This window comes from Temnothorax americanus, unplaced genomic scaffold, assembly GCF_048541705.1.
Source record: "Temnothorax americanus isolate GAGA-0224 unplaced genomic scaffold, ASM4854170v1 Scaffold16, whole genome shotgun sequence".
NCBI classification, from domain to species: Eukaryota; Metazoa; Arthropoda; class Insecta; order Hymenoptera; family Formicidae; genus Temnothorax; species Temnothorax americanus.
The window spans coordinates 2,444,045-2,463,301 of record NW_027509297.1 but is presented as its reverse complement, the minus strand read 5'-3'; the positions used below and the strand labels follow the sequence as shown (position 1 = coordinate 2,463,301).

The window sequence follows — 19,257 nt, the reverse complement described above, 5'->3', positions numbered from 1 at the left end:
AAATTATAGAAAATTATAGAAAAAAAGAAGAGTTTCATTGTGGTATAATATTTATTCAAATCAGAAAATAATCGATAATATATATTTGCCATTGATTTGGTGAATTTAGTCAATTAGTAAAAATACTAAAGTAACAAAATTATAACTGACTAAATCAGTCAATGTGAGCAGTGCTAAATCAAATGTAAAATACTGAAAAATTGAAACAGAGCAAATAAAACTGTTCATGTACCAGAGTTAGTACGGTACGTTTCTTATTTGTGGAATAGCCAATATTTTCGTAAGTATATAGTACATGCCTTATTTAATACACGTTTGTGTTGTTGCTAAATAATACTACCTTTACGTAATACTACAGCTTTCAATGAATAAACATGAATAGTACGAGAAAGCTAGAGGCAAAATTTATCATTGGCAAATTGTGAAATAAAACAAACAAGCGCGAGCACTGCCGACATTTCAATTTCAGCAGGCATGAAAATTTTGTAATATGCGGCATGGAAAAAGCAGGAGCAAACCAATATCCAATATACGCACGCACACGTATTATTGCACTCTCGAAAGAAAACTAACCGCAGGTCATTTCGACATATAATTCAAATAGTTTCCGTAACGCATTCACGCTTTCTGTTCATCTCATTGTTATACCGATCGTATCTGCCAGGGGAATTTTATCATAAATCTCGCTAGAGACAATCGACGTAAAATATGTTACAAATTGTCGGCACAGTAATTTTACCGTCACTCAATTATTTATGATGTGTACGTCTGGTTTAAAAGACTAAAACTATATTTTAATGAATTACCTCATGAAATGTATGGTGTGATGATATCAGACAATGAGTGTTTCAAGGAATCAACAATTTAGAGATGTCAAAAGATAAACGTATACGTATATATAACTCATTGTCTGATATCATCACACCATACATTTCATGAGGTAATTCATTAAAATATATATAGTTTTAGTTTTTTAAACCAGACGTACACATCATAAATAATTGAGTGACGGTAAAATCACTGTGCCGACAATTTGTAACATATTAACAATAAATTTAATTCAATATAAAATAAAATACAATATAAAGTTAATTATAATAATTAATTTTAATTTTTTATTTATTTCTTTTAATAGCAAGTATATAATCATCTCGTTACAATAGAATTCTTATTTTTTTACATAACAATAATCTTTATCAAAATTATTACAAAATTTATGTGTGAATAATGGTTTACTAAAAATATAAAGCAGCAATTTTCCAAAAACATAAAACGTTATTTGATAAATGTTTCATTTAAAAATCTTTCTTTAATTGCAAAAAGTGAACAATGCATGTGTTACAATCAGAAATTAGAAGAAATGTCTTTTTATTTTTTGGTTTTGCATATCCGGGACAGCGCGTACGCAGATCCCGACTATCAAAAATTGTGCGCTCGATATACCCACGTTAGGGGTATTCGCAAGGGTCAGCCTCACCGTGGTGCAATGGCAAGGCCTCGCCCAGAAGGAACCGCCTTCATGATCACGGTTTCCTCCGCGCCAAGTAAGTTATAGAGCGAAGCTCCCGGGTATCTGTTTTAATTGCACTCGTGGCTGTTTTTTGCATACGAGAAACTGTTTATCATTCGACGTCCTCTAGCGGTCGCGATGCATTATCATTGCATCGGGATAAACAAAAAGTTGTCTATATAGCAACGATTGAATTCTGCTATATATGACGTAAAATAACGAAGGGCCTTTCGCGAAAAGGATACGTTTGTTAATTTCCATGGATAATTTGAAGCGACTTAAATCACATAAATAACCGCAGCAAAATGCTTGAGGTAATTCTATCAAGTTTCACATGATACTACGCATTCTATTTTGCTTCTATTTACATCTAATGGACTTCCTGAATTATCCATATGTCATATTGAAAATATAGTACATCGTAAGAAGCCTAATAAATTTCTAAATTTAATTTAATTTGCGATAATTTTAAATTAACCAAAAATGATCGTCAACAGAATAATTCTAAATCTCTGTATTGTTTAATTTATATGTATAGTACATATTGCATGGTTAAATTATATCTAAAAAAATTCCTCGATTTTTATAACCTTCAAACTATTGAAACTATTGAACATACAAACTCGCGTTTGCAGTAACATAAAATGTTACGGCATTTCTCTTCGCAAGTTCTCGAAATTAAGGAGATTATTTTCTTGTTGCATTTCTCGGTATTTTCGCATAATTCCCGTAATGAGATAAACGGTTTACACAAAGTTCACGTCACGTAGTTTAACAGGCAACGAATTCTCCGGGAAATATACCATTGCTAATTCACGTTCTCGTGTCGGAATATCATTTCGGCTGTGTTTTAATTGCACAAAAATAAATAAATAAGCTCGGAGAGTTGAAAGCTGTGACGCAGAAGGGACCAGCAAAGCGATGAACGAAAACGCAACGTGCTCGATCTGCCGTAAATATTTATAGAGCCACCAGGTCTTTATACCAATTAACAGAGTTTATTTACAATCTCATCACTTCTAGCGAGAATGAAAAAATTCCTTTCTTCTCGCATCCGTGTGTTAAATTTTGCTTTTAATTTATCAAAAAAAAAAAAAATCATTTTGTAAATAGACCAATAGGACATATACTATTAATTACTTTGTTAGAGATCAAATTCTTTCGAGTGTTTTGTGCAATGTGCAATAACGCAATTATGCAGAGATCTCGATCATTTTTTATAGCATATCAATTACAAAGTAAAATATACATAAATAAGATAATATATCAAAGTAAGGAAATAATTCTATCAAAATAAGGAAAATCGAAAACTCGTAAAGCCAATATAAAATATAATTACTTAAAAATGTTTTTTTGATGGTTCGAGACGATAGATGTTAGGATCGAGTTCTCTCGAGAAAGCTTCTCAAGTTTCCATACGTTTGCTGCGAAGTAACGTAAACGTAATGGCAGAAGTAACGTTTGCAATGTATAATAGTCTCAAACATCTCTCGGGCGTCTATTGAATTTTCTCGATCCTTGTGAAAAGAAAAGTTTACCGGGAAATAGCGAAAGATTTGAAATGAAAGTTTTCGAGTCTCGATTCCCCGCAGAAAAAAAATTACTTGGTACATAATATGCACACAATATTACTCTTCCATTATAAGTAAAGTATTTTCTGTTGCGCGTATATAAAAATGTACAAAATATATTTAAATAATATAAACGAAAGTACAAATAGAAGAAAAAATCAATAAAATAAAAATTCTTCAATATTTTAATAAAATAATATACCTAATAACAACAGAAAGCAATAAATCTTCACACGACCAAAAAGCTCATCCTCTCGATTCATATTAAGAAGATACCGTTAATAAAAGCATCAGTGAGGTTAGTTTCGAAAAAAAAGGGAAAGAGAAATATCTGATGTGAATTATGACTTAAATTAATTTAAGTCAAATATATTCGTAAACAATTGCGATGTTATGCAAGAAAGAAAATAGGGTAACCTTGCGATAATCCGCTGCGACTAGTCGCGATTAATACTCAATGAGCGTACCCAACGAAGCGTAAATTTTCCCGCTGGGAAATATACGATTTCAACAAATTCGCGAGCGCACGACGGTCTTGAGACTCGTGACAATATAACTGCTTAAACATTCGTTGCCGAAGGTGGCAAGGTGTCTTCATTATTCAGTTTCGCCCCGCGCGCCCGCCTTTACTGTGCAACCTTAGAGACGGTGGATTTGCGTAATACCGGATCGCAAGCCAACAAGGTCAATGCTTTACGGAACACACGTTTGCGCCATTCGTCATATAGTCCAGTCACTATGTACAAAAAAACGGATTATAAAAGACATAATTCTGACCCAGGATTTTTCTTTTGGGGGGTGTTGGGGGGCTCAAGAAAAGCTTAATCTCAAGTTTTCGACCTCTGTTTCCCGCTTGCTTTTTTTACGGGAGTAAAAAATGTGAAAAAATGGTTTTCCGCGATAACTCGGTTTCTAATAAAGTTACAAGGTCGAATCGGAGCTCATTTTAAAGCTTTTTTTACGCTCTACAAATTATGTCGTATGACATTTTTACGTATGATCGATTGTTTTCGAGACATCGAACGAGAAAGGGAAATAAAAAAGTATGAGAGAGATATATTTAGTTTTTTCTTTTTACTCATTATTGTCGTCCGAATTTGCAAAAATGCTTCAAATAAAACTTGTAGAGCGTAAAAAAACCTACAATTTTTATTTGTTATTTATTTTATTTCGTTGAAAATTACGCCTTGTAGAGCGCCTCAAAGTGGAGAGTCGTCGTCATCGCGTTAGCGGCGCGTTGGTTACGTCGATACGCGGCACCGAACGCTTTCGCTAAGATTTCCGACTTCATTGACGCAAATAAGTAACATAATAGGTGTTTTTTATAGGATTTTTCCCGCTCTACAAGTTACGTTCAGTGATATTTTGGCGTACGATCGATAGTTTTCGAGATATCGAAAGAGAAAAGGAAAAATTGAGCATTTTTGTTCGTTTTTTTTCTATTTTATCGTTTTTCGCACACGAATCTGTATAAACGCTTCAAATAAAACTTGCACAGCAATAAAATTCGTAAAATGTTCTTATTTATTACTTTAATTTCGTTGAAAATTCCATATCGCACTACGCCTCAAAGTTGCAAATAAATCTTGCAAAGCCTGAAATTATTGTAGCTATTTTGAAACCGTCAAGTTTTCTTAATTACACTTACCGTTTCATTGAAGAATACATGAAAGCGTGCAGTTTTATATCTAAGTGACAATATTTGTGAAGTAAGTTTATAAGAAAGAAATACTTTATCGCTGACGCGATGGCGACGACTCTCCACTTTGAGGCGCTCTACAAGGCGTAATTTTCAACGAAATGAAATGAATAACAAATAAAAATTGTAGGTTTTTTTACGCTCTACAAGTTTCATTTGAAGCATTTTTGCAATTTTGGACGACAATAATGAGTAAAAAGAAAAAACTAAATATCTCTCATACTTTTTTATTTCCCTTTCTCGTTCGATGTCTCGAAAACAATCGATCATACGTAAAAATGTCATACGACATAATTTGTAGAGCGTAAAAAAAACTTTAAAATGAGCTCCGATTCGACCTTGTAACTTTATTAGAAACCGAATTATCGCGGAAAAACCATTTTTCACATTTTTTACTCCCGTAAAAAAAGCAAGCGGGAAACAAAGGTCGAAAACTTGAGATTAAGCTTTTCTTGATCCCCCCAACACCCCCAAAAAGAAAAATCCTGGGTCAGAATTATGTCTTTTTTAAATGTACATAGTGACTGGACTAATAATGCTATCCGTCATAAAGACGACACATATTTTACTTTTTCTCGCACTATAAAGTGCGTGCCAAGAATTCAGAGATAAAAATACTTTGTGTGTAGGTATATGTATGTAATACATACGTATGTGCGAGCTATGAAGTATATAGAATACGTTAAATCATCTGCTACAATGTATGTATGTACACATGCGCATCTCTATTAAATCTGTGGTACTAAATCCCATGCACTTCAGCATATTATCAAATCGATATTGCGGATTAAAGCCTGAAGCTTCATTCGCGTTGTCAAGTCGTGTCCGCGTTTGGTCAAAACTAAGTATATGAAATAATTTTTCAGTTCACTTTAAATATTGACACATATTTGTATTCCTTTCATTTCGCAAAGGCCTTCCAATTTGTATTTCAATATTATATATTTAATAATCATTTGTAATTTATTCAAAAAGATATAGAATTATATATATATATATATATATAAATAAAGATATAGAATTTTATATATGTATATATATATATATATATATATATATATATATATATATATTATATATCTCCCAGCATTTATATATATATATATATATATATATATATTAATTATATTTTTTAGTTCGATTAATGATGTTTTTAAACAAATAATTTTTCCCTTCCTCAGTTTTTCTTTTTTTATTATTCTAAATTTTTTTTTATTTAGTTTTCCTCGCAATGTTTGTGTTTAAAACCAGTCAGATTTGCAAACGTTATTCTTCAATTATACTTAATTGCGCGATATGTGTCTATATCGTGGAGTACGGTGAAAAGTATAGTGAAACCGATTCGATTTCGGTTTACAGAATGTATGGCGCGATGCTGCGTCAACACTAGAACTTGATATGCTGAGACATGACGATTTAACCATATGAAAGGGATATGTATATATATCCATCAAGCATTCCGCGCGATTATAAAAAGTTTCAGAAAAAAAGAACGTTCACCGTTAAAATAAAAATGTCAGCAATTTTTGTATTTCGTGCTGCGTATAAAACGGCCTATGATATTGATTTATCGACAATTTGATGAACTTATGCGAGAAATGTTCGAGGCCATTCAGGAAGAGAAAAGGGAAAAAGGCAGAGACGCGGTCACCCCACGTAGCTCGGTTACCGTCACGCTCTTACGATTAGGCGGCAATGCGAGAATGCTTCTCGTTACGTAAACACGTAAGCGAACGTAAATGTATCACGTAGATACATATACACGCGGAGAAGTCCGTATTATTTTTCGCGAAACTCATCAGGTGACAAAGGGTGCTGCACCTTTCACCGTATTCTCGCCCCAGTGAAAATGATAACGAAGCCAGTCAAAAATTGCGACAAGTATTGTTCGGTTTGCAACGCCCGTTCAACATGTATAGTGTTTCTCACGTCGGAAAACGTTCACGCAACGTTTTCGCATACTAACTGCGCGCACGGCGATACCATGCAAATGTCAAATAATCAATTCGCTATTTTTGGAAAGCAGTTATAAGTATAGTCAAAAAGCACTCTTATATCCATCGGCAAAACCGTGTCGATTCGGTTAAATCCGGTTTAGATCCATATCGTCATCGATGTGTTTTCGAGCATTATAACGCGAAGGGTTATCGAGTTTCGAGAGCCGACGTATACCGAAACGCTGATACTGCATTATTGCAGCGTGCCGCGAATACCTGTGTCTTTTGACGCGGGTAACGTAGGAAGTACGACTGTGAAAATAAATGTCACGAGTAAACATGCATGGAGATACTGCATCGCGTCGCGACTAACGTGGCTATGATATTATCGCACACGCGTACAACGGTATCTATCGCGCATCGTTTCAGCGAGGCGGATCGGTGCGAAATATTTCATTCTGTTTTCTCATATCGGGACTGCATCAGGTATGTAAATAAGTGACTTCAAAAGAATTTATTAACTCTACTAAAATGCAGGCTGCTCGCTGGATAGCTTCTGTCCGCCGATCAAATAAAAAGTAAAATAATCTCATTGTCGATAATAAAATAAAGAAAGAAAAAAAATACAGAATACTCATCGCACTTAATCCTCTGGCTACTATACGCGCGCCACTATAGTGGCTTCCCTCTAAAGGCTCTTTTGTGACAAAATACCATTATACTCTTTTGTACCTTCGTACTTCGTCGTTGAGGCAGAAATGTCGAAATTGTTTTTGATCTGCATTTATTTCATCGAAAGAATGTTCGCGTTTTTCAGTTGCGTTTCGCGGCTAAACAGAGTGCTACAGCTCCGCATCCAACTTACAATTAGTCGGCGCTCATGGCCAAAGAGTTAATTTAGTTAATTCAACAACAGAAATCTATTACGTTTTATTAGTTTCTTTTAAAGTCTTTTAAAGTCTTTTGTTAAAGTTTTTAAAGAATTTACTACACTGAGAAAAAAAATTTGTTAGACATTTTAGTTAGTTAACTAAACATTAATTAAATTAATTTATTCTTGATTAAAGAAACTAAATAAATTGTTGAAATAACTAATGTTTAGTTAACTAATTAAAATGTTTAGTTGAACGTATCGGACTAAATATTTCTTGGGAGATTAACAATTTTTTTTCTCAGTGTACTGCATCTACAAAAATTTAAATATTAAGTTTAAGCTTTTCGGTATATATAGAAAAGCATAAATAATATAATATTATAATAAGTAACGTAATATTACAAAATTAATATTACATAAAAATACTACAAAAATTGTACAGAAATGTCAATTACTTAAAAAAAAAAAAAATTTAGGTAATTGAAATCAACTATTCTATCGATCTTCTTTGCAAAGATAATATCATGAACATTTTCTTAAAACAGCAGTATTGAAGTAGTGCAAACGTGACTTGCCAAGATAATATGAAACGATAACGGAGTAAATGAATAAGATATAAACGATAAGGTGTTTCTCACCTTTGAAAAAATCAAGTTCAATCACGTAACATAGATATTCTTCCAAAATATGAAAATGTTTTTTCAAAATACATCGTACAGATACATGTATATACGAACATTTTTAAACAAGTTCCATTATGAGACGACTATTTCAGCTTCCGGGTAATCATTTGTATAGGAACGCCAATTAATGACTCATTACATCTCTCAATCGTAATACCTCAATTATCGCAATTGCTTAATAAATATTAGCTATTAGCGTGAGCAAATAAAATATATGTGACGAGATGCTGACAGTGACAGTTAAAGTCAATGGTGATTACAATCGAATAAGTCTCTTCGGTCGTCGGCCGGCAATATCCCGACTTAGATTACAGGGAAAAGGGAGTGTCTGAAGTAAATGTAAACTTGAGATGCCAAGGAAGGGCTCCAGCCAAGCGTACAGTGATTTCATACGGAACATTGCTACGCCATCATGCTCTGTTTCATTCAAAGATTTCCTTTCATGGTATCGAGACACTTTTATTTTGTACGTGCTCTATCGCTGATAAAGTTAACGGCGCCTATCAAGATTAGGCCGGTAATCCGAAACTGGTAAACACGCAATCGTATAGAAAGACGTAAAAATTATAATTAAAAGATACTCTCTGTGATCAAAATAACTCTATACGAATTCTGTTATCATAGAGACCACCTTAATCTTATCACAGACAATGTTTAAGATATTTAACACACATAATTGAAATGTGTAGTTTATTCCACGTTAATTATATGTGAGGTGAATTCTTGCAATTTTATAACACAATACTTGTGAAAAAAACCGCTATAAGTTTAAAAATAATATTTGTAAGTTGAAAATATTATACTTTTTAACAAAAACTTAATTATTCCTAAAGAAAATTATCAGTACCAATATTGTATATAAGAAAATATCGTAGAATTAATATAGATCTATCAGAGTCTTGTAGAAAAGCTCTCCTTGCAGGTCGTTAAAATAAAAATGCAGCCGCAACTGCGGCGATTTAATCTTGCAATTTAATTCCGATGAAAGCTGCGAACCAACAGCTCCGCTTCGTTGAAAGACCGGCGTGCAACGTTGCGCCCTTCAAGGGCGCGCTTCACGCTCTTCGGCTCTCGCCTAGGACAACGAACCAATTGTTCATGGGGTAACGAACGTTTGCTTCGTTATGGAACATAATTGTACTGATCGCCACGTGCCGGAACGTGCCTTCAACTGCATTGAAAACGCCGACGCGATATTAATTCGTATGCAGAAGCGCATTAATCAATATCGCTATAGAAAAATCTGGGGACTTTGCTTTGGCAATTCGTTATACAAAACTACAAGTCAAAATGATATATATAATTTTTAATATAAAAATGCAAATGATAATCTTACGAATTAATTTTATTATTATAAATAAAATTTTGGTCCCAGTATTAAATTTGCGTAAATATTATGGCACTAGAAAAATTAAAAATATTACATTAATTTACAAAAACGAGACTAATAATAATAAAAACATTAATAATATTGAAAAATATACGTTAGTAATATTTTAATTAATATATATGTCTGGTATTGCACCGTGTTGTTATTATTAATATATCAAATTGACAAATTTCTATATATTATTAAAATTTATAATTTTTTAATTTTTTAAATTTTCTTAAAAATCTTTAATTATTTTTTAAATTATTGTTAACGTTATTAGATTATCATAACTGCCACTGGAAAACATCCAAAAATTTAATCAAAAGAAACGCGTGTGTGCAAACGATAAAATGTCAACCTTGAGCGAAGCAACATCGCGAATAATGCGCCTGTTAACTTGCAAATGCGACGGCAGATAACGCCTTTCTTTGCTACCATCTTCGGTCAGGTTCGAAGAACCTTTCTTTCGTAAGACACAGGCTATACCAATGCCTTTCCCTCGCCGGCTGAACACTCGAGAATTATTACACGCACACCTCTCCTTAGCGTGTGGGAGGACATCTTGCTTAATGACGGCGGGACTTCGTTTCAGACGAAGGCACACGAACGAACTCTCTATCTCGAGGTGCATGCAAATACATCATTACCCGGTAGACGCGCGTAACAAGCGCATTTAGATCCAACGAAAGTGTGATAAGTTATAATATAAAAAGTTACGTAATATAAATGCAGATCTCATTATAACAAATAATTTCAACATTGCGAGTAATGATCAAAAAACCTGAGCCATGTAAACAATTTATATATCTTTTTTATTTCTATCATCATCTATTCTTTGTAGATAACGCTTTCTGAAATATATCTTATTTGCAAGAGTAAAATAAATATTTTTGAATCTCGTATAATGCCAAGCACAAGCTATATTATAAAAATGTCTGTACTCTTTTTTTTATACAGTTGCTCTAAATATTTTGTAATCGGTTAAAAATAGGATTTGCGATAGATATAAAAATGCATTGTTTTGACATAATTATCGCTGATGCAATTGCCCCAGAAAAGAGAAAGAGAAAGAGAAAGAGAGAGAGAGAGAGTAGGTGCAAGAATAGTATGTAATCACGAAATCAATGTTACTATAGTACTCTACACAATGCTATTATCTGTAATGTTGCAAGTCACGGAAATAACATCAGAAAAGCCCAATAATTACTCTTTATCCTAAATTGCTTCGTGAAAGAGCTTGTTGTACTAACACACTGGCTAAGTCTAATCTGATTTGTTCGTAATGTGGTATATATTTTCACAACGGCGCGAAAGCTTTCTTCAATATCTTTTTGTAAAACAAACATCTAAAGAAATTCAAATTGTATTAAAAAAGCTGTTGAAATATTTACCTATGTAATTAGTAATACATATTTATTTCCTAGCTATTTTAGTTTTTAGGAAATCCAAATTATCTCTTTATCATGTAACAACTTGGTCCTTTATTCTTTTTAATTATGTATTAATCGTTGCGCAAACATATCACTAAAATGCAATAAAATCGTATTTCTCTTAATTCGAATTATTTTGTCTTCGTCAGATCGATTGCATGGGTATAAATATTTAAATATTTCAAAGTACTCTGTTATTCGTTACGTGCGGAAAAGGTTAATGGTTAAAATCGCTAAAAGCTCTTCGAAAGAGCTGATGTCCAGGAAAATACCGCAATGGCGTGCGACCTGGTGGCCTGGTCCCACCAGGTACGTATCCACATTTTCCCCCTTGTGTTCCCGCTTTACATATGCAATCTCGCATTTTGTTGACTTCGCCGCTCACGTCACGGATTGCACACGTTCATCGTCGCATCGGCGCGCGGTTCTACCTGCGATCGATAGTCTACGAGAGAACCGAAACGATTCACGTCGCAACGATATACATGCGGGCAACGTGACGTCAGGATGAAATAATCTACCTCGCGAAATCAAATTCACCGCGGTATATGAAGGCCAGGGTCCTGGACTGTCCCCGTTAGAAAAACAAGGACATGAAGCCAGGAGCAGCGAAAGGTTCATTTCGATTGGTCTCTCGGGCGACATTGAGATCAATCGTGAAATGTACGTGATGGAAAAGCGATAAATAGCTTTAAAAGTGATATACTTAAATATAAAATAGCTATAATTATAATAAATATATCCAAACATCTAAAACGACTAAAACCCTAAGCAATGGTTCTGGTATATATTAGTTGAATGAAAAACAATTTGTGGGAAAGATAAAAACAAAAAATGGTCTGGAATATTTCGACTTAAAAAGGTGCAGCTGAAGCTGATGTCGGAGAGGAGCGAGGGAGATGCGCTTTCAAACGGGAATTAAAAGTATACCAGGCGACACGCCGAGTCGCCCGCAGCGAGATCAAGGTCGACAAGATCGCGAAAAGTTTCGCGACTGAATAAAAATGCGACGACCTAACAGCTAAATGGCGTGGAGGAAAATTACGAAGAGAAGACCGAGAAGAGAGATATCCGTTGAGATCGCGTCACCGTGAAGATTTGGAATATTCCGCACAAACGGAGTCTGATATCGACTAAAGAAAACAAAAGACAGGATCGAGTCTACTGGTGAGCCGTCGCGCAAGAGATACGATTGCTATTCCATTCGACAATTCCTCCCGAATCTCGTTTCCCTCGAGATCAGTCGATCGAGTTGGAAAGGTTAACCACGAACGAACTATGCGGAAAGTGCGGCATTAAAGATGACCTCGGCCTCTACGAGCTGCACAAACTTTGTTATATGCTTCGCAATGACGCATGAGAGAGAATACGAGTAGTATAATATTTAGGGATATATGGTGATTATACAGTAAATCGTTTTTTTTCCCCCCCCCCAAATACATTGGTATATATGTTTCGCCTCTATTAACAATAAATTGCGAGACAGTAAAGTGAAATTTTTTAATACAGTAAAATATCTGATATATCAGTTATTAATTTATTACGTAACTGCGAGGGGCTTATTCTGTAAATGTTAATGATATCGTTACGTGATTCGTGCACAGCTTTTCTACGGTACATTATATCTATGCAAAGCACGATAATGATGTTAATTATCGTTTACAGAATATAGGCCCCTAAATGTTTGACTGTAAAACAATATGACTGAAACGCGAACGTATCTCATTTTTACGTCCAACTAAACTCTTCTACGCGAGACAGACCGTCCGTTAGCGCTAATTTTAGTTAACTTCATTTCATTCCATTTATAGAAACGCTATTTGTAAAAGAAGTCGCAAATATAATATTAACGTACACATTTCTAGCGAGTACAATAAACTAACGCTTCATCATGTGAGTTTCTGCCTCGTTTCGATTGAGATACGCGGCGTACAACTGCCTTATGTAAACTACCATTTTTTCAAGTCTCTTGCTTACTCGGTATGTCTCTCTTTAAAGACTACATGGGAATTGTCGGTTCTTCGAATCGATCAAGACAGATTGTTCAAAATAATTAATAAAAATGTTCAACATAAACGCACGGAACATTTGAGTGACAAAGAGCAGAAACTTGCGTGACCATAAGAGGTGCCTGGCTCAGCGTCCAAAATCGTTGCGAGAGCAAACACGTAATATCCGGTCTTAAGCGACCTTAGCACGTTCGTTTAGGCATCCGCTGATGCTCAAGAAAGTTATCTTTTTATATCGCACTGCAATTAAAGTGCAACAAAAGACGGTCTTTTCGAAACAATTTTTACTCAACTAAATGGAAATGAACAAAAAGTGCGAGAAAGTATTCGCATGACCAAACAACCACGCGTGTCAAAAATTCGTCAAATGGTATCTTTCATACCGATCATTAAACTTATCATTAATTTAACTTCGTATTAAGAGTGGAAAGAGATCGAAAATTCTTGAATTTATGAAAGGATTCTCTTTTACGCGAACACATTCTCAGTATGTACTCAATCGAGCGATACGATCAATAATCGGTGATTAAATATTAAGAACGCGACATGCAACGCTATTCAACGCTCGAACGATAATGGCATTGTTCGACCAGTGACGTTTACATGTAAACAAACGCAGTAAACTAGATATATACATTCAGAAATTCAGAAAAAAGGACAAAGTAATATAGAAAGTTACGTGAGCTAAAGTTCCATTAGCATTATCAGAGTATTTTAGCTTGCGGCAATGGAATCGCAAAGAAGATGAGACGTCGTTTTAGACAACATTTCAAAAGGAAGATTACCGCTTCGATTTCCTTTCCTGATAAAATCACAATCGTAACAAATTTTCCCGTTTCACCAGCGATTTTCTTTTCAGGCGAAACATCTTGCAGAATTTTGTCGACGTTATTACTCGGATGCGAATAAGGTACAGTCGGCCGAGTACGTAATCTCGGTAAAGGACCTCGCACGCGTGGCCGGAGCGTGCTGCGCGTAAATGTCACGTGCACGCGTGCGTAGCCGAGATGTCATCGATCGGCGGGATCCGAACTGCCGTGCAGCATCAGTGCACGCGCGTGCACGCTGGCCGATTCAAGATTCGCGCTGGCGAAAAAAAGAGACGGCGAGATACCTGCGGCGATCCGCGCGCGGAGGGCGCGTTCGTAATATAGCAGAATCGATAACGGCGAGGAAGGCGCAAGCGGCGTCGCGGGGAGGCCACGACGACGACGACGATCGCGCGACGCACGTCGCAGGTAAATGGGTCGCGTGACGTGAAATCGCGCGAGCGCGTTCTCCACACGATTCGCGCAGCATTTGGCACCGATTTTCGCAAGAGCGCTGAGAATCATCGCGCGACCGGTCTCTCTCTCTCTCTCTCTCTCTCTCTCTCTCTCTCTCTCTCTCACTCTCTTTCACTCTGTCGCTCTCGGAGTTGCTACATGTCTCGCAACTCACCTGATGACTACACCTGTGCGCCGTTCTCCGGAAGCGGCATCCACACACGGTCCGCGGGCGCGAAAAGCGATCCGGTCCGTGACCCCAGTGACACTCGCGGACTGTCAAACCAGTGACAACACTGACGACCGCCCGGACCGTCTACTCTCGCGGTGCGTGCCGCGCGTTAAACAGTGAGAAACGGGGGGTGGGGGGGGGGATAAGACGGAAGGAGGGCGAACGATAAGGGCATCAGACGGACGAGAGCGGAGAGGAAACGAGAAGGCGATTGCACGGAAGTGAGAAAATAGAGAGCGGTGGGAAATGAGAAACAGCGCGGGGGGAAGGAGAAGAGGAGTAGGAGGAAAAGGGGGAAGAAAGAGACGAGATCGAAATCGCGGGCGACACGCGCGCGCGTGCGATTGATCAGCGCGTGTGCCGTGCGGTAATAATTAACGCGCGGGACAGCGGGTTGGCGGTGTTGGTCACTCCCGCGAGTGACGAGCTTCTCTCCCGCGACCTGCGATCTGCGACAAAACAAGCCGGACTCCTCGTCACGGGTGGCGAGGGGGGAGGGGGCGCGACCAGAGAGCTCGAGGAGAGCACACGGCACGCGCGGCTCTCTATCGCGGCGGCATTTTCACTGAGGAAACGGCGGGGCAAAGAAACGAGGAGAGCCTCCGTGTGGCGAGAGAGCCCCCCCTCCCCCCCCAGCCGGAGCCCCGTTTTCGTAAATGCTCGGGATACCCCCGCGCGTATCGTGAGCGACCGGAGCGGGATATACGCATGCGCCTCCATTCGCGAGACGGGCGCGCTGGGGCGCGCACGCGAATGCGGCGCGGCTGCGGCGCCTCTTATCAGCAGCGGCGCGCGTCACGTCTGCGCGGGGGGCGGTGCGGGGGTGCGGAGCGCGCACGTTTTCTCCCTACCACCCCCTCTTGGCCGATGTGTTGTGCGTGGGAGGGAAAAGAGAGAGACGGGGGTTTTAGCCGTTTTAGGGACACCACGATGAAAGGAGAGCGCGAGCGAGGCAGGAGTGAAATAAATTTCTAGAGTACCCTGAGTTGTTTGTAAAATATTAATTATGTTATGGAATAATTTCTTGAGAATAATGTTCGATCGGAATATTAAGAATGAAAGTTAATCTAGCCGAAAGAGCAATAGAAAGAGATAGAGGATCTGGGGAGGAAAGAAAGATTTCTAAAACGTGTTAATTTTCTTTCGGAGGAATATTAAGTTAAAATGGAGGATTTCTTCCCACACAGTTTCTCTTCTCTACGTCCTGTAAAAAACCTTCTCTTTTATTCCTGTATAAAACAGTTTCAAGAATGTGTGTGAAAATTCAACATCTAAAAGAAGCTTCTCGAGCTATACTTCTCTTTTTATAAATGCTTTCAAAACGTCTCTTTGGTAATAAAATAACAAACTTTATTAATCTTATCTTTATATATTTATTATTTCTCTCTTTTTTGCTCGTTTTAAGGGAAAAAAGTATTATTATTAGAAGTCTTTTCTTTCAAATTATCTTGCTCTCGAGAAACAAAGCTAGGACGACTGTTTATTTTTCTTATCTTTATGTTAATTGTAGGAATGTAGGAGAAAATACCGCAATTTTTTGATGTATTATAATCTTAGGGAAAAAATACATTCCATTATCAATAATTAATGCATAAAATAGTTCTTTATTGTTATAATTCTTGATTATTGTAACTTATAATTATTCTTTATTATTTATGATGCAATTCTGTATTTAGCTTATTATATTATAGCTTAAAGTAGAATACGATATAAATTGCCAGATAAATTCTCTATTTTCGTTTACTGCTTCAATATCGCAATGGGTACACATAAAGAAAATATATGATGTGCTTTCTAAAGTGGATCGGGCACAGGAATTTTCGGCATACGGCCTTCCATCATATCATTCAACAGCACGCTGATCTCCTGCGAGAAAATAATCGATTTAGTTTACTTACGTAACGCCTATAATTAACTATAATCTTCTAAACAAGCTAACATTTATTAACTGTTAAACAAAGATAATGACCATTGAGCAAACATTACATACCTCTTCCCGCTGCATTCTGAGTCTATCGATAATAGGCTCGTTAAAGTTAGGGTCGTTACTGGGATCCTCCAAAGTGCTTTCATCGTTCCTCGACACTTGCGGTATACGCGAGACGTAGATCTGTTTGATAGTGTCTAAAATTGCCGATGGTCTCGTTTGGGGGAATTGTAAATCGATCCGTCCGAAGGAATCCATGCCCGCCGGCATCATTAACGGTTTCTCATAATCCGTACACTTGTCCTCCCTTTGCATTTCATTCGGCATAAAAACAGAGTGTCGGAAAATTAATCGCAAATATATAATTTGTAGGATGTAAACGAGCTCTTGATCAACGTTAAAAAAAATGTATATTAATATATATAAATTGTACGTGTTATACGCGCGAAATTTCATCGAAGAACTTACGTAAGTGGAGAACCAAATCCATAATGAGATAATAGATCTTTGAGTCGTCGTATGAGAAATTTATCTTTAGAGGAGTAGTAATAAAGACTTGCACCTAGATTATGAGCTATCGCTCTCAGTATTTTTCCAATGAATTCTTTTTTACTCGAATCAAATTCCTATATTACACACAAGATAATACACAGAAAAAAATAGATAATAACTGAAATAAATTTATTCTTCAAAATATAAAAATTATTATTTATCGAATTATTGTCTTTCAAAGTTTGCTGAGAAACAATGTTAATAGTTTATACACTTTTAAAACTTAACTTGTTAAAATAATTTAACTTTTAATAATTTTACTGATTTCACAATAATTAACATCTTGAAATTCAATTCACTGCAGCATTTGTTAATTTTATCTTTACTACACGCAGAAGAAATATGCATCATCTCTCGATCGCTCTCTTTGCAATATGTATAATGCGTATATGTATATGAATTATACGTGTATTAAATACCTTAAATTCATCATATCGTCCACCTATGATGCATAACTTCATTAAAAACGGGTCGACCCCACGTTCCAATTCCCTTTTTCTATCTGTTGCCCTTTTATCCCGTAATTTTTCAATTGTATCAGAATCGTAACTCATTTTCAAACCATTTCGTATTACGGAAAGGGCCTCCTCAAAGGACGACCATAATTCCTCTGGTCGCGATAAATCTAGCATTATTAATGACACGGTGTGATGAGGGGAATGTGTTAATGTGGATCCCGTCATTGCGACAGACACCAAAGAAGAAGCCAAGTGACCCACTTCCCACACGTGCACTATATTTTTTACCTGCAGCAGCATACTATTTAGAAATTTAATTTAAGAATATATAGATTAACAAAATAATAATAATAGATTAACAAAAATTTTGATAAATTTAATGAAAATATTAACGTTATAATTATTTTATTATTTCACATTTATTATTTATATGCTAATAATTAACTTCACTGTTATATGTAAAATTTAAAACTAATATGTGTTTCTGATTCTTCAGTGTAAAGCAACAAAAATCTATCGGTTATGAATATATTCTCGTAGAAAGATGAATATAGTTGCTATGTTTGTCACTTACTAAACTTTTCACACTTTTGCGGCCAAATGAATAATCCATCGCTATAGTCGGTTTTGGTCTCTCGTCTTTTTCAAGAAATCGATACACCATTGTTGTTTTACCCTAGAAGTGCAATTGAAAATGCAAAGTACGTCACGGTATAATGCAGTACCTTCTAATTTCATCACTTACAACTCCCTTGCTGCCAAGGATAATAATGGATCGTTCGTGAGTTTCATTTAGATCAGTCTTTCGTCTGTTCTCTTCTTCTACAGCGAGCCGTAATGCAGTTTCTCGCATAGACTCCTCACTAGAAAGTTAATTCTATCGTAGCTGGTTTTATAATGTTAAAAACATGTGACGTTAGCTACCATTAAATATATTTATGTAAATAAAAAAGGTATATAATTACAAAGTTACTGAATTTTATATTTGTATTAAATAATTATACGGATAGAGTTTTTTTTTAAATCATTTATTTATCAATTGCAATCATTGCAAAATGAGTAATACTAAATACGATAAAAAGTATTTTTATAAATATTACTCATTAATGGCTTGAGATTATAATTATTTAATAATATATTATAATAATACATATTTTTTTTTATAAAGCTATAACAAATTTTTAATATCTATATAAATTAATCACCGATTTTCTGCAGACATTGTTTTTAAAACAGAATAAAGAATGATATTGACGACTGTAGTTCTATTCGCACGACTCCATGTTTCTTCAGGTTATGGATATGTTTTACTTTTCATTACCATGGAAACGAGGGTAAGCGATCGTTTGAGAAGACCACTGACCACTCCCGTTTGACATAAATTTGTAAATTACTATAGATAAATGTATAAGTTCGTAATATGCGTAAGAGCTAATGTATAGTGCAACAGAGCACAGTCTGTTTTCGATATATAGCTGTATAGAGATGAGCGCGAAAAATAATTAGTTCCTATTAATATCCAATCTTGGATTACAAAATTTGATAGGCATTTTAGGACATTTATTTAAGTAAAATGTAAATAATATTATACCGTTTTTCCAGTTGCAGTGTTATTAATTTTGTACGTTAACGTTTAGAATACATTATGCACGATAGTACAAGATATAATAATTTATATCTACATTAATCGCTCTTCTGTGTAACGCTTTAATTATATGCGCGATGATCTAACGGAAAA

General features: G+C 35.9%; 2 protein-coding genes, 1 long non-coding RNA gene and 1 other non-coding gene across 5 annotated transcripts in view; 1 reads left to right on the top strand and 3 right to left on the bottom strand.

The window, feature by feature from the left end:
* The window catches only part of Numb (NUMB endocytic adaptor protein), a 71,578-nt gene extending 56,443 nt beyond the window's left edge, over positions 1–15,135 (bottom strand). The window contains exon 1 of the mRNA XM_077402889.1: positions 14,526–15,135. The gene's annotated coding sequence lies outside the window, so the exon portion shown is untranslated. The remainder of the gene's footprint in view (positions 1–14,525) is intronic.
* Positions 1–19,257, top strand: part of LOC143895626 (uncharacterized) — a 127,131-nt gene that overhangs the window by 83,859 nt on the left and 24,015 nt on the right. The window lies entirely within an intron of this gene.
* LOC143895646 (U1 spliceosomal RNA) lies at positions 1,389–1,552 on the bottom strand. The gene has a single exon (XR_013256387.1). It is a non-coding gene; the product is annotated as a U1 spliceosomal RNA (small nuclear RNA).
* Positions 16,226–19,215, bottom strand: LOC143895621 (cytoplasmic dynein 2 light intermediate chain 1). Its single transcript, XM_077402922.1, has 7 exons — positions 18,725–19,215; positions 18,265–18,382; positions 18,094–18,195; positions 17,481–17,807; positions 16,978–17,135; positions 16,573–16,816; positions 16,226–16,448 (listed from the first exon to the last, which is right to left on the bottom strand). The coding sequence occupies exons 1-7, from the start codon at positions 18,739–18,741 to the stop codon at positions 16,377–16,379; spliced, it is 1,038 nt and encodes a 345-aa protein (XP_077259048.1). The 5' UTR covers positions 18,742–19,215; the 3' UTR covers positions 16,226–16,376.